Source organism: Protopterus annectens, chromosome 9.part0 (assembly GCF_019279795.1).
Source record: "Protopterus annectens isolate FY-2018-M chromosome 9.part0, PAN1.0, whole genome shotgun sequence".
Classification (NCBI taxonomy): domain Eukaryota; kingdom Metazoa; phylum Chordata; order Ceratodontiformes; family Protopteridae; genus Protopterus; species Protopterus annectens.
The window spans coordinates 1813085687-1813105189 of NC_056743.1; the positions used below are offsets into that span (position 1 = coordinate 1813085687).

Sequence of the window (19503 nt, forward strand, 5' to 3'; positions counted from 1 at the left end):
AATCCAAGTACTTCTAACCTTCAGTGACCTATGTGGGATATGTAGTGTCTGCAAATGGAATATCCACAGATCCCAGCAAAGTTGAAGCGGTGACATCTTGGCCCAGATCCAAAACTATCACAGAGCTGTGATCTTTCCTGGGGTTCTGCAGTTACTATAGAAGGTTTGTGGAAGGATTTTCAAAGATAGCAAGACCCCTCAACCATTTGCTCTGAAATGATGAGAAAGCAGATAAAACAGATGAAGATATCCTTGTGAAAAAACTTAAAGGACCGAGAGGTTCAAAAGAACTCATCAAGAGTTGTTGGGCTCCTGAGTGTGAAGAGTCATTTGAACAGTTTAAGTATTGCCTCACACATGCCCCTGTGCTGGCATATGCTGACTCAACAAAGCCATACCCTTTACATGTGGATGCTAGCATGGATGGCTTAGGAGGAGTCCTTTACCAGGAGTATGACAAGAAGCTGAGACCTGTAGTTTTTATCAGTCGGAGTTTATCCCTCACAGAAAGAAACTACCCTGCACACAAGTTGGAATTCCTTGCCTTAAAGTGGGCGGTAGTGGACAAGCTGCATGACTATCTCTATGGGGCTGAATCTGAAGTGCAGATTAACAACAATCCTCTTTCATACATCCAGACCACTGCAAAGCTAGATGCTACTGGCCACATATGGATGGCAGCTCCATGCAACTATAATTTCAGTTTGAAATATCGCCCAGGACACGAAAATGGAGATGCTGATGTCTATCCAGAAGACCTCAGGGAAATTTACACCCCAATGATGAGTGGGTGGAAATTCCAGCACCAGGGGTGAGAGCTATGTGTCAGTTTGCAACCTGCTATCAACATACGGAATGTTGGGCCCAAAATTTGGGTCTGTCTGCAGCAAGCATACCCCAAGCTTACTGTAATCTGGTTACTTTACAGGCTTCATCACTACCAGCTTTGAGTAACAGTGACCTCAGGAGAGATCAAAGAGAAGACCCCTTAGGTCAGCCGGTGGTAGCTGCTTTAGAGAAGAAACAAGTTAATATGCTTTGCACGAATATTCATCCTCTGGAAAGACTTTTGGCCAAAGAATGGGACAGACTCCAGATACAGAATGAACTAGTGTATAGGAGATCTCCAAGTGCACTTGGCAGTTAAAAATGGCAACTGTTGCTTCCTCAGAAGTATAGAGAAGTAGTACTCCGGTCATTGCATGATGAACATGGTCATCATGGTGGTACGAGACAGGCACTACTGGCCATGAATGAAGCAAGATGTTGAGGATTATTGTCGTACATGTATTCGTTGCATTCAGAGAAAGACTCTGTTGACCAGAGCTGCCTCATTGGGTCAAATGGAAAGTAATGGACCCATGGAACTAGTCTGTATAGATTTTCTATGCATTGAACTGGATGAAGGCACTATCAGTAATGTGCTGGTGGTGACAGACCATTATATCAGATACGCTCAAGGCATTTCCCACTTGGGATCAGAAAGCTATTACAGTGGTAAAACTACTAGTTGAGAAGTTCTTTGTACACTATGGTCTGCCAAGAAGGATACACTCTGATCAAGGACGTGATTTTGACAGCAAGCTTGTCCATAAACTACTCACTCTGTTGGGAGTCCAAAAAAGCTGCACCACTCCTTATCATCCTCAATGGGATCCTCAGCCTGAGCATTTCAACAGAACTTTACTAGACATGTTGGGGAAGCTATCTGCTGAGAAGAAGAGTCAATGGAGTAGACATGTAGCCACAGTGGTGCATGCTTACAACAGTACTAAAAATGATGCTACAGGATTCTTGCCTTACTTCCTAATGTTTGGAATAGAAGCTCGTATTCCTGTTGATGTCACTTTTGGAGTCACAGCTGATGATACACCAGTGCGATCTCATTGCAGTTATGTGGAGAGACTCAAGAATAACCTCAGACAGGCTTATGAACTTGCTGAAAAATCAACAGGACAAAGACATCAGCAAAACAAGGCTCACTATGACAAAAAAGTAAAGATGCATGACTTGCAGCCAGGAGACAGAGTTCCTTTGAGAAATTTGGGACTACAAGGAAAGCATAAACTAGCTGACCACTGGGGATCTGACATTTACATAATTTGTTCTCAGCTACCTAATATCCCTGTCTACCAAGTTTGCCCTGTGGGGAAAGAAAGACCCATTAAAACCTGGCACCGCAATAACTTAATGCCTTTGGCAAAATCAGTGAGACTCATGAATCCGGGACCCAGAATGGCTCAGCGGAAGCCTAACTCAAGGCGATCCAGAAGGCTAAGGCAGAGAGGATCTATCTCCTCCAATGTTCAAGACCCTATGCTCCCTCCTGCTGAAGGAGAGGAGTAGAGTGATGATGACTGGGGTTTTAATGAGTTTTTTTTATGAGGATGTTCAAGACCCCATGGGCTGTAATCTCAATGTAAATGCACCATAATTTGTTTCTTGTCATTTTGAACATCCCAGACCTAACAACAGACAAAGTAATGTTTCTGTGCCTCTTACAGAACCTGATACTGATGGAGGCCCTGCTATGCAAACTTCAGAAAATAGTGCTGAGGACAGTCATGCCGTTATGGAAAACAAAAGTGAAGTTATAGAAGAGGAGATCCTAGAAGTAGACAATATGCCTACTGAAGAACTGGACATTAAATGTGATGTAGGTGACAAACCTTCTGAGCAAAATTCCTTAGCTGTCTCTTCCGAATCAAAACTGCAGAGACTGATTCGGCCCCCACAGAGACTTGTATATAACAGTTTGGGACATAGTACCCAGGAACCTGTGACCACAGCTCATCATAGAGTCTGCACCCATAATCCCTATGCCTCCTACTCCAGTGGTGACACCCCTTCCCAAGTTATGCATAAGGCTGGCTACCCTTGGTGGAATGTACCTTTTGAATGCAAAAATATTATTCAGTTGATGGTGCATTAGTGCTTGTAAATATTTTGCTGCTAATCTACCTTTGACTTGGGGGGACCCAAGATTTTCAAGTGGGAGGAGAGTGTAGCTCCCACTGTATTTCATTGTAGAAGTAATAGACTGTAGTTTTTCATTATACCACAAGGTGAGCTCTTTTCAGGACTATAAAAGACAATTTTGAAAGTGAAAGAGGGGACTGTAACATTAGCTGAAGAAGGGAAGACTGAAACAAGGAGCTGAAGGGAAAAAGGGCCTTGCAGCATGACTGGATTTTCTTTTCTAGTGCTTTGAGGACAGGGAAGTGAAGTAGCAGATTGTGCCTGGCTTTTGCTGAAATCCTGGCTTATGGTATTTTGTGGAATCAGGAGAGAAGTCTAAAACCAGTAGTTCCATGACTGCATATGATTCAGCAAGAAAAGAGTTCCTTTGGGCCTAGTACAGAGAAGCCATAGATGATTACCAGAGTTCTGGCAGGTGATTTTTCTACTTTTCTCATCAGAGGAACCACAGTGCCTGGTCACTAGGATGTTCTGGATGGAGTGGTGAGAGGCTTTGGCTGTCATTTTATATTTTTTATAAAATTGTGGACCCCCCCCAAATACTTTGTGGATTACAAATAACTGGGATCCATATGAGCTACAACTTGGGCCCCATCATGCCAGCAGCAGTACTGTAAGTAGTCACTGGCCAGTGAACAGGGTATAATAGAGTGTTTCATAGTTGGTCTGTTTAGACTTGATCAGGGGGGGGTTGAGGGTGTTAGTACTGCTCAATGAAATTGCATTTTCTCATATTTGTATTGTTGCATTATAAATCTTCATTGTTCAATGACATTGCATTTTGCTCGTGTTAGTACTGCTGCCTTCAAGAATTTTGCTGCTAAATGACATTGCATTTTCTCATATTTGTATTGTTGTGTTATAAATCATCATTATTCAAAGACATTACATTTTGCTCTTGTATCTGTATTGCTGTACTCTTTTATTGCCCAATGACATTGCATTTTTCTCCAGTGTTTGGATTGCTGCAGTATAAAGCATTATTGCTCATTGATATTGCCTTCTTTGTGCATGTTTGAATGTCAAGACCTTTTTCTGTTGATTTCTGGGGAAGAGGGTGGATGTATGGTTTCATTGCATGCATATCTCACCTTGCCTTATTGCTAACTGGTGCACTGTTGAAATAATTTGTTTATGGATGTGCTATTGCCTTTTAAACTAGATGTGTTACCTAGAACAAAATCTGTTATTCTTGCCACCTTGGTGTGTTGGGCCTAATAGGGGTGTCACTAGAGTCAGGTAGGAAGGAACCCATATCTACTTCAGCTGCAACTGTGGGTGCGCTACATATAAATGTATGTATACCTATTTTTATACATTGTTATAGTGGGACTTTTTGACATCTTTAAACCATTAGGATGTCTCTGACCTCTGCCCCCACTAATACACATTTCAAAAATGCTCTCAAATCACATTTTATGAATACATGGCTATGTCCATGCATCACATGAATCTCACAATCTCAACACACTTTACAGCTTTCTTCCTGCTATCTCTACTGTATATATGCTACAGTTAGGTATCTTACTGTCACCTTGAAATTGCATAATATGTCATGTCTTATCATATGATTTTTTATTCTTTTATCCAATCTCACTAATCAATGTTAAAGCTTTGATGCATGAGACCCTCTGTCTTTGTAAATTTACTCACTTACTGCTGATGTATTATTTGTTGTTTAGACTGCTTTTTATGAGACTTTTTATGTCTGCACTTACCTCAATGATCACTGTTATATGATTGTTTGTATTACCATGTTGATGTTAATCTAATTATGGAGCTTTTCTCCCTGGGCCTCCACTGTAAATGGATCTGTGCCCAGTCGGACTATCCTGGTAAACAAATGTAAAATAAAATAAATAAAAATTTGGTCTCCTTTTATTACGTGTCTTTTTCTTTTATGTTTATGTGTTCGTTGGGGCTTTACTTTTAATCTGTTATAGTCTATATATATATTTTTATACATAGTAGTATTTTTGTATTAGATGGGTTTTGATGTTACATTATATGTTTTATGCTGAAACAGTAGTACTTTAAGGAGGTAGTGTTTGTCAAGAAGAAATCTTTTTTTATTGGATAGTCAATTTTAAATGTGTTGATGCTATGGGTGTTTGTTTAATTGTCTGATGAAGCGAGTTTATACTTGCGAAAGTGCTTACCAAGTCTAAAATAAAAGTTTTATTAAGTCTACTTAAAAGTTTTTTTCTTACGCTTTTAGTCTTTAGCTGTGTTTCAGACATTGCACTAGTTTTGTATTTTTTGTTTTTTATGGCAGTGTGCGGTCCGTTTATCTCAGTTGCAGGTGTTGCCTTCATTTTTATTCAATAGCAAACTATATTTACACAGGTGTATACATACACACTCTGGAAAGTACAGGCAATATAAAGAAGGCTAGAGGGATGGCTACTGCAAAAGTAGTCTATTAGAATATCTATTATTAGTGTAAATTTATTTACATAACTGTATTAAGCTTAACATATAGATCACTGTTGTAGTAGCCTAAGCTATTTGTGTAGATTTCCACAACTTAGAAACTAAAAACAAAAGGAGGAGAAGGAGGCAAATAAACTAAGAGTTCTTGGAGAATAGTCCCAGCAAAGTCTGTTCTGGACCTGGGAAAGGAATATAGAGCAATGAATCCATAAATTAAGGAAAAAAACAGCGGGGCAGGAAACATCTGATCGGTTGCCATATGAAGATACTTTGGAGTGTCCCATAGGAAACTAGTAACAAAGTTCAGTTGGGGGTTACACAGCAAGGGAAAGAAAAGGAAACTGTGGCAACTCTGATGCAGTCAGTATTGTGCAGTGATAGGCCAGTGAGCTCCCATATGAAAGAGCAACAGATGACACAGTGTGAAACTGAAGAGAATGTGGCACAGGAAGATGTTCTGGAACTTTCTGTAGAATGCCCACAGGAAATGAAGAACAAAGAATGTGCCCTCAGTTTAGAACAAAATGATCTAAGAGAAGAGTTGCTTGATTTAATAGAGATGGACAGACACATTAAAATCAATGAAGAGAACTCTCCAAACACTCCGAAGTCCAAGCCTCAATACCACTGAGAATACAAAGTTCAACGCAGTATAAATAAAAATATAAATTTGTATATTTATTTATACTGCGATGGACTTTATATTCTCAGTGGAACTGAGACTTGGGCTTCGGAGTGTTTGGTGAGTTCTCACAGCGTTTTCTAGTTTTTCAAGTTTGTCCGGTGTGAAAATCAATGAAGAAACAGACTATAGGAAGTCAATAAAACCCAGTAAGTTAGAAGTTTGATAAAACAAATGAACACAGTAATTAGGACTATTCAGAAAAAATCATGCGATATAATAAAAGGGAATAGGATATATTATGGTGCATATAAATTAACAACAGATAGTCTTACTACAAAAACACAGGGCAGTAAGGGAAAGGAAAGGGAGAAATCAAATGCCACCACTGAGGTATCGAATAGACAAAAGTATAAGGCACTTAAGAAGTGTCACTGTTACAAGAATATAGAAGAGGGAACAGATGAACAAAATATTCACAAAGACATATGTGATAAAAGCAATGCGCTGTATTAGAACAGCTCAGGATCAGGATCTATCATGCGCTATCACAAATAATGAACTAAAAATATCAGTATAAGCAGAAAAACTTAGGTGGGTAAATTGCTGTTCTAAAATGCACTTTTTACAGCCCTGTTTCTATTGTTTGCCTTGAATAGGCTGGTTTAAAATTAAACAATACATATATTTTCTACACCTACATCTAAGTGTATAAAAGCTATATTGTAAAACATTTCTGATTTTTATTACTGAGGATCACCTGTCTATGACAAATAAAGGCTTGCTGCTTTGGAACTCTACCTGTTTTTTATGATTTTTGGAAATTATTGTGGCTGAGTTCATCAACGAAGCTTTAAGACCACTAGTTTCTCTGTTTTTTTTCCCACTCAACCCTCATGGTGGTCAGGCTGGAACTAGACAGATTCCAAGGCCTGTTGATTTTTTTTAAATATAAAAGAAGTACAAAATAAGCAAGTTAATAGAGACTTGGGAAACAGGCAAAAGGAACTGACCCCCCCCAAAAAAAAGAAGAAATAGATACATTCTGGAGAAATATCCATGAAGATCCTGTAGAACATAACAAAGACGTTGAATGGATAGAACAAGTAAAAGAAAGAATAAAAAGTTCAAATGTGCAGGATATGAAATGGGATGATGTAATGGCCACAGAGATTGAAGCAAAGTTAAGAAAACTCTTAACTGGAAAACACCAGGACCAGATATAGTACCTAAATACTGGCTAAAAGTATTAACATCTTTACATGAAGATTTAGCCATGATTAAGAACTATTTATATGCTTACCTCAAACCGACACCAATCTGGATAACAGTAGGAAAAACAGTACTCCTACTTAAGAGCGAACCTGCAAGCTACCCTAAACATTATAGACCAATAACTTACTTACCAACGACATATAAACTATACACTGGAATTGATGCCAGTAGAGTTTATACTCATTTAGAAGAAAACTCAATCATGGCAATAGAAGAAAAGGGTAACAAAAGAAAGTCATATGGAACAAAGGATCATTTGTTGTTAAATAAAGACATAATAGAGAGCTGTAAAAAGGGGAAGAATGTAAGTATGGCATGGATAGACTACAAAAACACATTTGACAGTATCCCACATTCATGGATAAAAGAGTGCTTAAAAATGTATAAGATACACCCTACACTTGACGATTACATTACAGCGACCATGAACCAGTGGCAAACCACTTTGCAGTTAAGCCGCGATAAAGGGCAAATTTTCTTTCCAGGGATAAAAATTCAAAGGGGGATATTCCAGGGTGACTCTGTTACCACTGCTCTTTTGTCTTGTCCTTAAACCATTAAGTTGTCTACTTAACAGATTAGGTCATGGCTACAATTTGTCTCCCAGGTAACAACAAAGTGTAAAGACTTCTCATCTTCTTTTTGTGGATGATTTAAAATTATATAGCTCATCAGAGGAGGAAGTGAAAACACAACTGCAAGTGGTGAAAACATTTTCAGATGATATATGAATGTCATTTGGTCTTGACAAATGTGCAAAAGCAACCTTTAAAGCAGGAAATCTGCTGCACCAAGAAAACATCAGGTTCATAGGGTAGAGACTCAAACCCTGCACTTTGTGTTGGTAAGGCAAACACCTTAACCATTAGGCCACCGTCCCAACAGCCAATTATCCCTTATGAGACTCAAACCCTGCACCTTGTGTTTGTAAGGCAAATGCCTTCACTGTTAGGCCACCCTCCCAACAGCCTGGACAGGAATGTGATATAAAAGCACTTGAGCAAGAAGGAGTATATAAATATTTGGGAAGTGATGAAGGATCAACAATAAAACATGAACAACTGCAAATAAAACTTAGGAATATTTTAGAAGAATAAAATTAATACTGAAAACAGAGCTGACATCTAGGAACAAAGTCCAAGCTATAAACCAATTTGCTATTCCTGTCCTAACTTACAGTTTTGAAGTGACTGACTGGTCCCAAAAGGTGCTGGATTGGTTGGACAGGAAAACAAGAAGGATGCTTCATGCTTATCAAATGACTTATAAAAATCAGTGTATACAAAGACTATATATTCCCTGTTCTGCAGGAGGTGTGGGCCTCCTTGAAATTGATTATAAGTATAGATCTGTAGTTCTGGGACTGCATACATACCTGTTGACCTCACGAGACCCAAATGTAGCAAAAGTTTTAAAACATGAGGCGAATAAGTCTAAGATGGCTTCCCTGCTTAATTTAGCAGAAACATATCGGTGTCAAGCGGGAAAGTAAATCAAACAAGAAGTAGATAAAGATCAGGCAGCAAATTAATGTGCCAAAAAAACAAAATAAAGAATACAAGGTTAAGAATCAGATGAGAAGGAAAGAAATGTGGAAAATGCACAAATATAGTTGTAAGTACAGAAAACTCTTGGAACAACATCATGTTGATCAGGATCAAATGCAGGAATGGTTAAGGATAGGTTAACTTAAACCAAAAGATGCAAGGTTACTATTGGCAACCCAAGATAGTGGACTACATACACATTGGTTTACAAAGTCCATTGAACAAACAATGTCTTTTGGCTTTTCCTGGTTAGGGGTTGCCACAGATCACCAGTCTGCAGATTGATTGGCAGTTGAGTTTTTATTGTGTCAAGTTTCCAGCCCAGCACCCAACCTTAACAGAAGGAAAACACACACCCGCTCGCGTGCACACACACACACACACACACACACACACACACACACACACACACACACACATATGCGCGCGCACTCGCACTTAACTCCATGTTTTTAAAATTCACTCAACCACAGGGAGGACATGCAGACTCCACACAGAAGGCGCCCCAGCCAAGAATCAAACCAAAGAACCTTGAACATGTGGGAGAAACAGACAAATGTAGGTTTTATAAAACAGACTTGGAAACAGTCCCACATCTTGTAGCTGGTAAAGATACACTAATGGCAGAAAGACTGTATACTGAAAAGCATAATAATGTGGCAAGACTATTGCCTTGGGGATTGTGCAAACATTATAATATTGAAACAGCTGAAAAATATTGGAAACATGAGCCACAAAGCATTATACAAAATGATGAAGTTTATTTCACATGATATCACCCATTACCAACAGTTCAAAAATAGATGCGAGAAGACCTGATATAGTAGTCCATGAAAAGATGTCAAAAGTAACACTGATCATTGAAATTGCTACACCATTGACTACAGTATCTTACAAACAGAGAGAGTCATAAAATACCAGGATTTGCAGGCAGAAATTAGGGCAATGTGGAAAAAGGATACCCAGACAGTTCCAATAATAGTAGGAGGAGTGGGTCTTATAAAAAAGAATTTACAGTCGTCCTTCGATATGTTACTGATACATGTAACCCCATATGAACTGCAGAAGGAGTCATTATTGGGGATACTGCAGGTGCTGTGAAGAGCACTTCTGGCTAACATCAAAGGTTGAAACAATACTAATTTAATGAACTTAAATCATACTTTGACTTAGGAATGGGGTCCATTCTCGTCATGATATTAGAAACCCAAAAGACTTGGAGAAATTAAATCAGAAGAAATTCCTGAATTATCACCATCCCCCTGCCTTGTCTGTTCTTCTGATTGGAAAATGAAGTCTAAAACAGAGGGAATGCTTTTTGTTTTCTTGTGTGAAGAAAGATTAAGCAGGGAAAAGGTAGAAATGAACTCCTTAGCAAATCCAAACAAATCGTCCCTGTCCAGAGAAAAAGAATCAGGAGAGGGCAGTATTTTTTACTATGTTCACCTGCACAAGAAAACTCCCTGGAAAACGATTAACCTAGCAGGCAAACTCTTCACAGATTCAGGTTCCCTCTCCCCACTAAGAGAAGAACCTTAATCCACCCCTTCCCTTCAGATTCACAAGAGTGGTTGTCTTCCAGTCATTGGTATCTGTAGATGCAATACCAGAGGGACCAGGGGAACTAGATGAGAGGTCTAAGGAACCAAGAGTGACCACAGAAGACTCACCTACCAGAGTCTGAGGCACAACATGTTCTTCTTGTGAGCAAGGGAAGGTAAAACCATGGAGACCAGTAACTACTCCATAATTTAGTCAAGAAAGAGACCTCAAAAGTGGGTGAAGAAGCTTAGATGAGTTGGAAAAGTGAAAAGTATAGAAAAAGATGTACAGAGGTTAACTAAATCAACTACAGTCCCCAACAAGCATAATATCCTTCCTCAGATACACATACACAGACCTACAAGCCTGAAGGTAAATTCTTTCAAAAAATACCACAGTTCTTATTTTTAATATAAAAAGCTCACTTTAGCACTTGCGTGCACGCACGCGCTCGCACACACACACACACACACACACACACACACACACACACACACACACACACACACACACATGCACAGACGCACAAACTCCTTTAGAAAACAAGACAGTCCGAAAAACAGTCTCCTAGCAAGTAGCAAATACAACATTTTGCAATAGAATAGCTAATGTTTTCCTCAGAAAAGTAAAAATAGAGGAAGGCTTTCCTAATCAGGCAGCTTATCTGCCCAGCTTTGAAGGATTGCTAGCTACCTGAGTTCCAAGGGCCTGCTGAAGTAGCGCTCTTTGGTGTCAAAACAGCTCTGAAGACACTTGCAATTCAACTGCCTTTTATGGAGTTCCTCTTGAGCTCCTGATAATTGCAGTGCATGGAAGACACCCAAAAACTTTGAAAAGTGTCCAGTGTCAAAGGGTAAGACTCCAGATAGTTCAGACTACTGCAACAGTGATCTAGATATGTTGAACATTGATATTTACAAGAGTCATATGTAAGGTGTGTACATCAGGAATGAGTATGATCAATTTAGTGCTGCAGGTTAAACATGCAGTATGTGGACTAAAAAAAACATATATTGGAAGAGAAAATGCTGCAATAATGAAGCTAGAATTAGAAAAAATATATACTTCTCTCTTGTCCTCAAATGCATTGATTTTGGACTACAGCTTGTATAAATAACTGGGAGTCATTTTTACTTAGAAATATATAGTGTGCACTTTGGCATCTGTATAGGATTTCTAACCCAACCTTGTTTATTGGGTGGTATAGGGTGTATAAAATACTATATACTGAATGATCAAAGATACTACACAGGCATACCTCTCAATCTCTTAGAACATGAAATATGGACAAAACCATAAATAATGGGGGAACAAAAACCCTAAAACAGGGACTTTTTTAATATTACTCTTACAAACTAAGGAAGTTAATTCAATAACAGGTTTTGCATTGGCATGTATTTTCTGAAAGCTATGAAGTCTGAAATGCAAATGTCTTTCATTATTTTCTGACTTCAGTTCTCAATAATTTGCAATTGATTTGCCAGAAAAACACAATTTTATCAGAAACAGACCAAACACATGAGGCAAAAATGTAGACAGTTGAGGGGTATGTACACAGGATTTTCTAGCCAACTAGCTCGAGATTTTTTTCTATAGGAAGTCATATATATGTTTTTTTTTTTTACTTTTCCAGCCCAGTGAACACATAACACAACAAGTAAAGCCAGTTTCTGATATATGTGATTGTCCTATTACAAGTTACAGTACCTGAATTTCAATAATAACTGGTGTTGACTGTGGGTCCATTTTCTTATCTATTGAAAACACTGCATACCTCACTGGAAAAAGAGAACATTAAAAACAGATTTAGCAATACTGAATGCAGACATTATCATTCACTCTTCAAATAAATTAATTTGCTTTCATTTAACATGTCATCATTTTTTTTTTAGCTACGTGATTGATCAAAAATTGTTCTGGTAAGGCATACCAAGCTAATATCTAATATAATGTAAAACAATATTTAAAAAAATATGCACATCTTGATTATGTCATCAAAAATATTTACATGTTGATTACATTCTTTTTAGAAAAGTAAACAAACCATGCCAGATCGATCATATATCTTCATTTAGAAGATGCCTGCAAATCAAAGATACTGTCAGGAAATCTGACCTTCAAAATGGTAATTTATTTATTTTATTTTATTTTATTTTACATTGGTTTACTGGAAGTGTCTGACTGGGTCAGGAGCCTATTCTAGGAAAAGGCCCTGGGAGAAAAGTTTCAGTACTTTCAAAAAAGTTAGTACAAATTTTAACATCACAATATGGTTATGTACTACAATATAAAAGATAATGTTTTTTTTAAATAATTTAATTAATTTAAAATCTCCCTCAAACTATAGCCCCAGTTTGTATTTAAAATCTGCAGTCACTCAAACTGCAGTGCAGTATAGTCACTTTACAGCATATAGCATTAACATAAATTAAACAAGGGGCTACTCAAAATCTGCTATTAGGAGTGCCTTATGTAAATGTCCTAGTTACAATGCAAAACTGGTAAGAAAAGGAGAAGAAAAAAGAAGTTATGTACTCACCATAACGTTCCATGTTTGTAGTCCATCTTGCTGTTCATTCTTACATATGGGATCGGCTCCGACTCTGCCTATTTATAAGCTGGAAGTCTTCTAGTTGGCTCATGGCTAGGTAGGTATCCCATGGTGCACCAGTACAATCCCCAGATCTTGTTTGCTGCTAACTAGGACAGACAATAACAAATATACAAAATAAGCCAATACTAAAAGGTCACCATAAAAATTGATAATAATATTTTTCTGTCTCCAGGTACTTCCTGGATGGGGGTAGGAGGGTGGGTTCATAAGAATGAAGAGCAAGATGGACTACAAACATGGAACATTATGGTGAGTACATAACTTCTTTATGTTCTGTAGTCCTATCTCACCTTCATTCTTACATATGGGACAGTGTCCCTAGTGCCTTATTCTTGGGTGGCTCAAGGAAAAATACTCCTGACTATCATGAAACCAAGAGATGCTCTACCCCTGGAGCTTAAATCCAATTTGTAATGAGTAATAAAAGTGTGAGGGGTAGCCCACATTGCTGCTGCACAAATATTATCAAGTGGGACCCTGGCTTGAAAGGCTGCAGAGGTAGACTGAGATCTGGTAGAATGAACCTTGATTTTAAAGGGTAAAGGTCTACCCTCAGAGTTGTAAACGTAAGCTATACAGCTAGAAATCCAATTAGAAAGTGTTACTTTGGAAACTGGTAAGCAGCCTGACCTGGACTCGGAAAAGGAAATAAATAATTGATCTGATTTCCTGATTTCCTTAGTTTGGTGCAAATAAAAATGTAATTGCCTATGGACATCCAGCTGATGAAACCTGTATTCAGCTACATTGGAATGATTTGGAAAGAACACTGGAAGTTCTATGGATTGATTCAAAGTGGTATGGGAACAGACCTTGGAGACAAAGGAATGATTAGTACGAAGGGACACCCTATCCTTGTGAAAAATCAGGTAAGGGGGTTTCACAGACAATACTTGTAATTCTGACACCCGTCTGGCTGACGTGATAGCCAACAGAAACAGTCTTCCAAGACAGGAATTTCAAAGGGGATGAATGAGAAGGCTCAAAGGGTGGAGAAGTTAATTTGGATAACACACAATTTAAATCCCATGAGGCAACAGGTTCTTGAAAGGGGGGTCTTAATAAAGTGGCACCTTTAAGGAAAGTTTTGCACAGCCTATGTGACATAAGATTAGAATCTTGAAAGCCTAGATGAAAATTTGAAATCACTGCCAATTGAACTCTGATAGTGGCAGCCACAGATCCCTGGTGGAAAAGCTCAGACAGGAATTTCAAAACCACTGGAATGGAGGCAGTGTAAGGGTCAGCATTCATTTTCTCCATCCAGATAGAGAATCTCCTCCATTTACTGGAATATAGTCTCCTAGTGGAAGGTTTATGAGAGGACATAAGGATATGAGTCACGGAGGGTGAAAAGTCATGAAGCCTGACTAGGGATGGAACTGGAGCAGCCAGGCTGTCATATTGAGGGTGTGTAACGAGGGATGAAGCGAGCCTGACATGTGAGTCAAGAGATCTGGTACTGGGTCCAGAATCCAAGGATCGTCTAAGAGAAGAGGCCCGAGAAAGGGGAAGCAAACCTGATGAGGCCAGTAAGGAGCAATGAGGATTAGCTTGCTTCCCAGCCATTTTGCTTTCTGAATAACCTTGGGAATATGAGGAAAGGGAGGAAAAGCATAAAGGAGACCCAGGGTCCAATCGTGAACAAGTGCATCTTTCGGTGACTCCCCCGGAGGGGGGGTGAGGGATAGATGTTGCTGCTGCATTTGGCATTGATTGGGCTGGCAAAGAGATTGCAGCAAGGCTGTCTCCATCTGTGGAAAATCTGTTCCACTGTCTCCTGCTTCAGAGACCACTCGTGAAGCATCAAGATTGCCCAACTGAGCTTGTTGGCAATCAAGTTGGTTGTCCCCGGAATGTGCTTTGCCAGCAGAAAACTCTGGGAAGATATCGCCCATTTCCAAACTCAAATGGCCTCTCAGCAGAGTGGGTAAGATCTGGTTCTACCCTGTTTGTTGATATACAATACTACCGACATATTGTCTGATTGTATTGCAATAGTCCCCAGAGGCAGAAGGTTGTGAAGTGCTTGCAACTCCAGGAGCACCTCCCTCATCTTTAGAACATTGATATGCAGGTGAGCCTCATGATCTTGCCATGTGCCTTGGACAGCCCTGCCTAGATAATGCCCCCGCCCACCCTATGTGTGAGGCATCTGTGGGCACAGTGGCAATGGGTTGTGGAGGAACAAATGAAGTGCCCGTGGTTAACTGATTGGGTACAGTCCATCAAAGGAGGTCTTTCTTGCAAGAGTGGGTAGAGTCCAACAAAGGAGGTCTTTCTTGCAATAGTGTGTCAGTAGAATGTGATGAGATAATGGCAGGTGCTGAAAAAAACATTGGAATGACAAGAGCCACTGAAGAATCCTCATGTGTAGTCTGGCTAGTGGCACTAGTAATATGGTGGAAGCCATGGTCCCTAGAAGCTCTAGAATAGTCTTAGCTTTGACCTTTCGTAAGTGGAGAAGGCGTTGAATTTGAAGAACCAGAATCTGTGCCATTTCTACAGGAAGACGAGCCAATATGTCTACTGTGTCTATTTCTGCGCCTATAAAAATCACAGATTGAGAGGGCAATAAGGCAGATTTTTTCCAGTTTATAGAAATCCCCAGCTGGGCACAAAGCTGAAGGGTAGCGTCCCTGGTCTGAAGAAATAGCTGCCTGGTGGGGGCAGTCAAGAGCCAGTCGTCCAGATACAGAAACACCTGGAATCTTCGACGTCTCATGTGAGCTGTCACTACCGCCATACACTTGGTGAACACCCTGGGGGCTGTGGAGAGACCAAAGGGCAGAGCACGAAACTGGTAATGACTGGCTCCCAGCTGGAAGAGTAGATGACTCCTCGACGCCCTATCCATTTTTATGTGGTAGCAGGCGTCTTGGAGATCTATTGAGCACATCCAGTTGTCTTTCCCTAATAACGGGAGTATAGACTGCAGTGTCACCATCCGGAACTTGTCCTTCTTTACTGATTTGTTTAATCTGCTGAGGTCAAAGATGGGCCTCCAGTCCCCTGTACGTTTTGGCACTAAAAAGAATATGGAGTAAGTTCCGGATCCTATTTGGTCTGCTGGGACGGTTTGGATGACTCCTTTTGACAGCAACTTGTTGACCTCCACAGTTGCCTGATCCCTATGATTGGATGGAACATCCGGGATCCTTTTGAGGACAAAGGGTGGAAGAGAAAAGGGTATGACATAACCTCTGGTAATAATTCTTTGTACCCACTTGTCTTGAGTGATACCCAGCCAGGCTTCTGGATACAAAGTAATACAACCCCTGACCGGCCCCAGAAAAGCACATTCGGACCCCACATCAGGAGCACTGGTAAGGCTGGCCCCGAAAGGAATCGCGACCTCCCTAGTTTTGCAGACTGCCCCTGCCTCTAGGGCAACATCTACCATTTGCTCCTCCTCTGCCTCTGAAGGAGGAGTCACCCTGTGCATCCTGGAAAAACCTCTGGGACTTCTTGAACCACATTTTACCGCCCCCTCTGACCCTTAGAATATGGTCTAGAGGGAACCGTAAAAGTACTCCCATGGCAGAGAGTGTTTTTCCTTCTTGCTCGCACTGGGTGAGAGTGTCCTTTACCTTGGATCCAAACAATGAGGAACCGTCGAAGGGGGTGTTGGTAAAGGTACACAAATGGTTTCGCAAAGTTACACAAACACATCCAGGAATGACTCCTTAGGGAAATTCCTGAACCCCGCTGCTCTACTCGCTCCATCTGCTGCATTAGAAATAAGCCGCATGGATGAGTTAACTATAGAGTTCAAGGTGGACAACTGGGCAGACACCTTGTCAGGGACTCCCTCAGTACATGTACCTTGTAGAGAATCTCCTAATTCTTTAAGGAGATCTCTCTGAAGCCTCGTGAAGTGAGTCAGGTAGTTCAGCAATCTAAGGGTAAATGCCACTGAAGAGAAGATACGCTTCCCATATCTATAAAATGAAAGTAGATGCACCACTCCATGGCAATGAATAATAAAATGCAAAACAATTTACTGCAATATCGGTAAGCGCTTTCACATGGAAATACGTGCTTCATCAGACCTCAAAAACAAACTAAAACACCAAACATATATATTCTCTATATCATCAATCAAATCAATTAAAACATCAGTTTAAAAGGACCTATAAAGATTCTACATCAATTAAAAATAAACTTCCTGCTGGCCATATACAGGCATTGTGCTTCCAAGTGTAATATACCTATTAAATCACTTAAGGAGAGCACGTCCCTTCAAAATAGATTTTATAGAAGTCCTACCATTGATGCCTGGATATTTTTCAGCCTGTAAATGGATTATCCAATGAAGCTCACGTTCTTCCATGTAGTTCCTAAAATCCCCACTTCGTGTACTGGGTCTAACTATCTCAACAACCCTAAACCCAAATACATGATCAAAACCTACTTCTAAACAATGTTTAGCTAGCGCATTTCGTGAATCATGTCTATTTATCAAATATAAATGTTCCCTGATACGCTCAGCTAGTGACCTATTGGTCTTACCAATGTAAAAGCAGCCACATACTCTGCAGCTAGACAAATAAACCAAGTCCCTACTCCTACAATTAGCGCATGCCCCATATTCATAAACCTTCTTGGATACAGGGTGCATAAAATTGTGTGAAACATCTATATTATCGCAAAAATTACAATTCATGCATCTCATTGTTCCTGTCTGCATATCATCATCAACCTCAAGTGTACTACATACATCCTTATAGCACAATTGTCTCTTAAGACTCTTCCTGTTTTTAAAAACAAAGTTGGGTTTATCCCCCACCACCTTCTTCAACCCATCTTCCAGATGTAAAATTGACCAGTTATCTCTAACTACACCCAGGATGTGCTTAACATCACTGGTATAGAATATGGAGAAAGGAACATCCTGGTTAAAGAAAATCAGTTCATTACTAACAGGAGTATTCGACATGCAAGTATGACCATCAGAATAAAAAGAGCAAGCTCTCCCTTCTCTCTCCCTGCGACTCTTAGGTAAAGCTACATCAACCTCGTGTCTTCCATAGACTCTAGATAAAAATTCATCACCCAATTTCTCAACACCTTTATGAAACAAATCATCCTTATTATTCAGGCGGGAGACCATCATTCCCTGCCCCTTGATTATATTCCTGAACACATGTCTAGGATGCATACTATCACGGTGTAACACCATGTTTTTCCAACAGTCCTTCCTGTAAAGAGTAGTAGTAAGTTTGTTCTGTTCATTCACAATCAACTTAACATCCAAAAAATCAATCTCCTTATCTGAGTACCTACATGCAAACTTCAGAAAGGAGATAGTCTGATTGACGTAAGTAAGGAACTCCAATAAGGAAGCTTCCATACCTACCCAAATAACAAAGAGGTCATCCACGAACCTCTTATAAACTCTAATACAGGAAGAGAATGGAGAACCTAAAATATACTCATTCTCCCATTGAGCCATTACTAAGTTGGCGTAGCTATTGGCACAACTAGGGCCCATAGCCAAGCCAGTCTTCTGTAAATAGACTTGATACTCATATCTAAAAACTTCCAGTATCTGTCCATCGTTCGAGACTCCTTATTCGGCGGATGGACAGAAGAAGTCTCAGCTAGCTCCTTCTTAGTGGCCGCCGCCACCACCATGGCATCTATGGGAACACCTTTAAACAAAAAAATCTTTTTCTGGGGGTGCAGAAAGAAACTTATTCGGTCTTCTGGGGACTGGCTCCATGGCATCAGGAGTATCCCACACCTTTTGACTAACTAGCTCCATCAGTTCATCGAAGGGTGGAGATACCCAAGCGGCTGAAGGTTGAGACCCAAAAGCCTTCAGGTACACTGACTCCTCATCAGAAGGGGTTACAGTGGGCCAGCTGCACCTCTGTTTAAGGATTTCCAGGATGTCTATGAAGGAGACATCATCAGAGGACGACTTGGGGGAACCCTTCTGACTCCTCAAGGTGAGTGTCAGAGGTCAGAGACTCATGCTGGGAGTCTACATGCTTCCTCTTACATGTCCTCTTCAATGTTGGCTCCTTGGAAGGATATTCCGGGGAGGTATTGGAAGAGTGGGGGCCACCGGCTGGTGGATCCTGAGGTTGAGGGTCTCTGCTGTCCACGGAGAGAGTAGGAGCTGAGACAGATGTAGGTGCCTTAGGGGGAAGAGTGTCGGTACCCCTGGTAGGAGCTGAAGATCGGGACAGCACACTCCTCATCATCTCGAATGCCAACCTCTCTGGCTCCAAAGACCTCCCCGGCTCTGAGGAGACTGAGGATGCCATCAGCGCCAGAGTCATGGGCTCCGAGACAGACATAGGATCCAAACTAACCCTCATTGATGTGCCGAGAGGAAGACTTGGAACTGAAGAGGTTTGGTTCCAGGCATCCCTGTTGGGGCCGACAGGGGAGCTTCGGCTCCTAGACACCACGGAAGGCACTGAGGGTGTCAGATCAGAACTCAGCTCTGAAATATCCACGGGGGAGCTGGAGCCGAGGGT

At 40.4% G+C, this 19503-nt stretch overlaps 1 protein-coding gene across 1 annotated transcript in view; it reads right to left on the reverse strand.

Moving 5' to 3' along the window:
* LOC122812280 (venom factor-like) overlaps positions 1 to 19503 on the reverse strand; it is a 2973268-nt gene that overhangs the window by 2704515 nt on the left and 249250 nt on the right. Inside the window, exon 4 of the mRNA XM_044084681.1 lies at positions 12106 to 12176. Coding sequence (XP_043940616.1) covers positions 12106 to 12176 — 71 coding nt within the window. The remainder of the gene's footprint in view (positions 1 to 12105; positions 12177 to 19503) is intronic.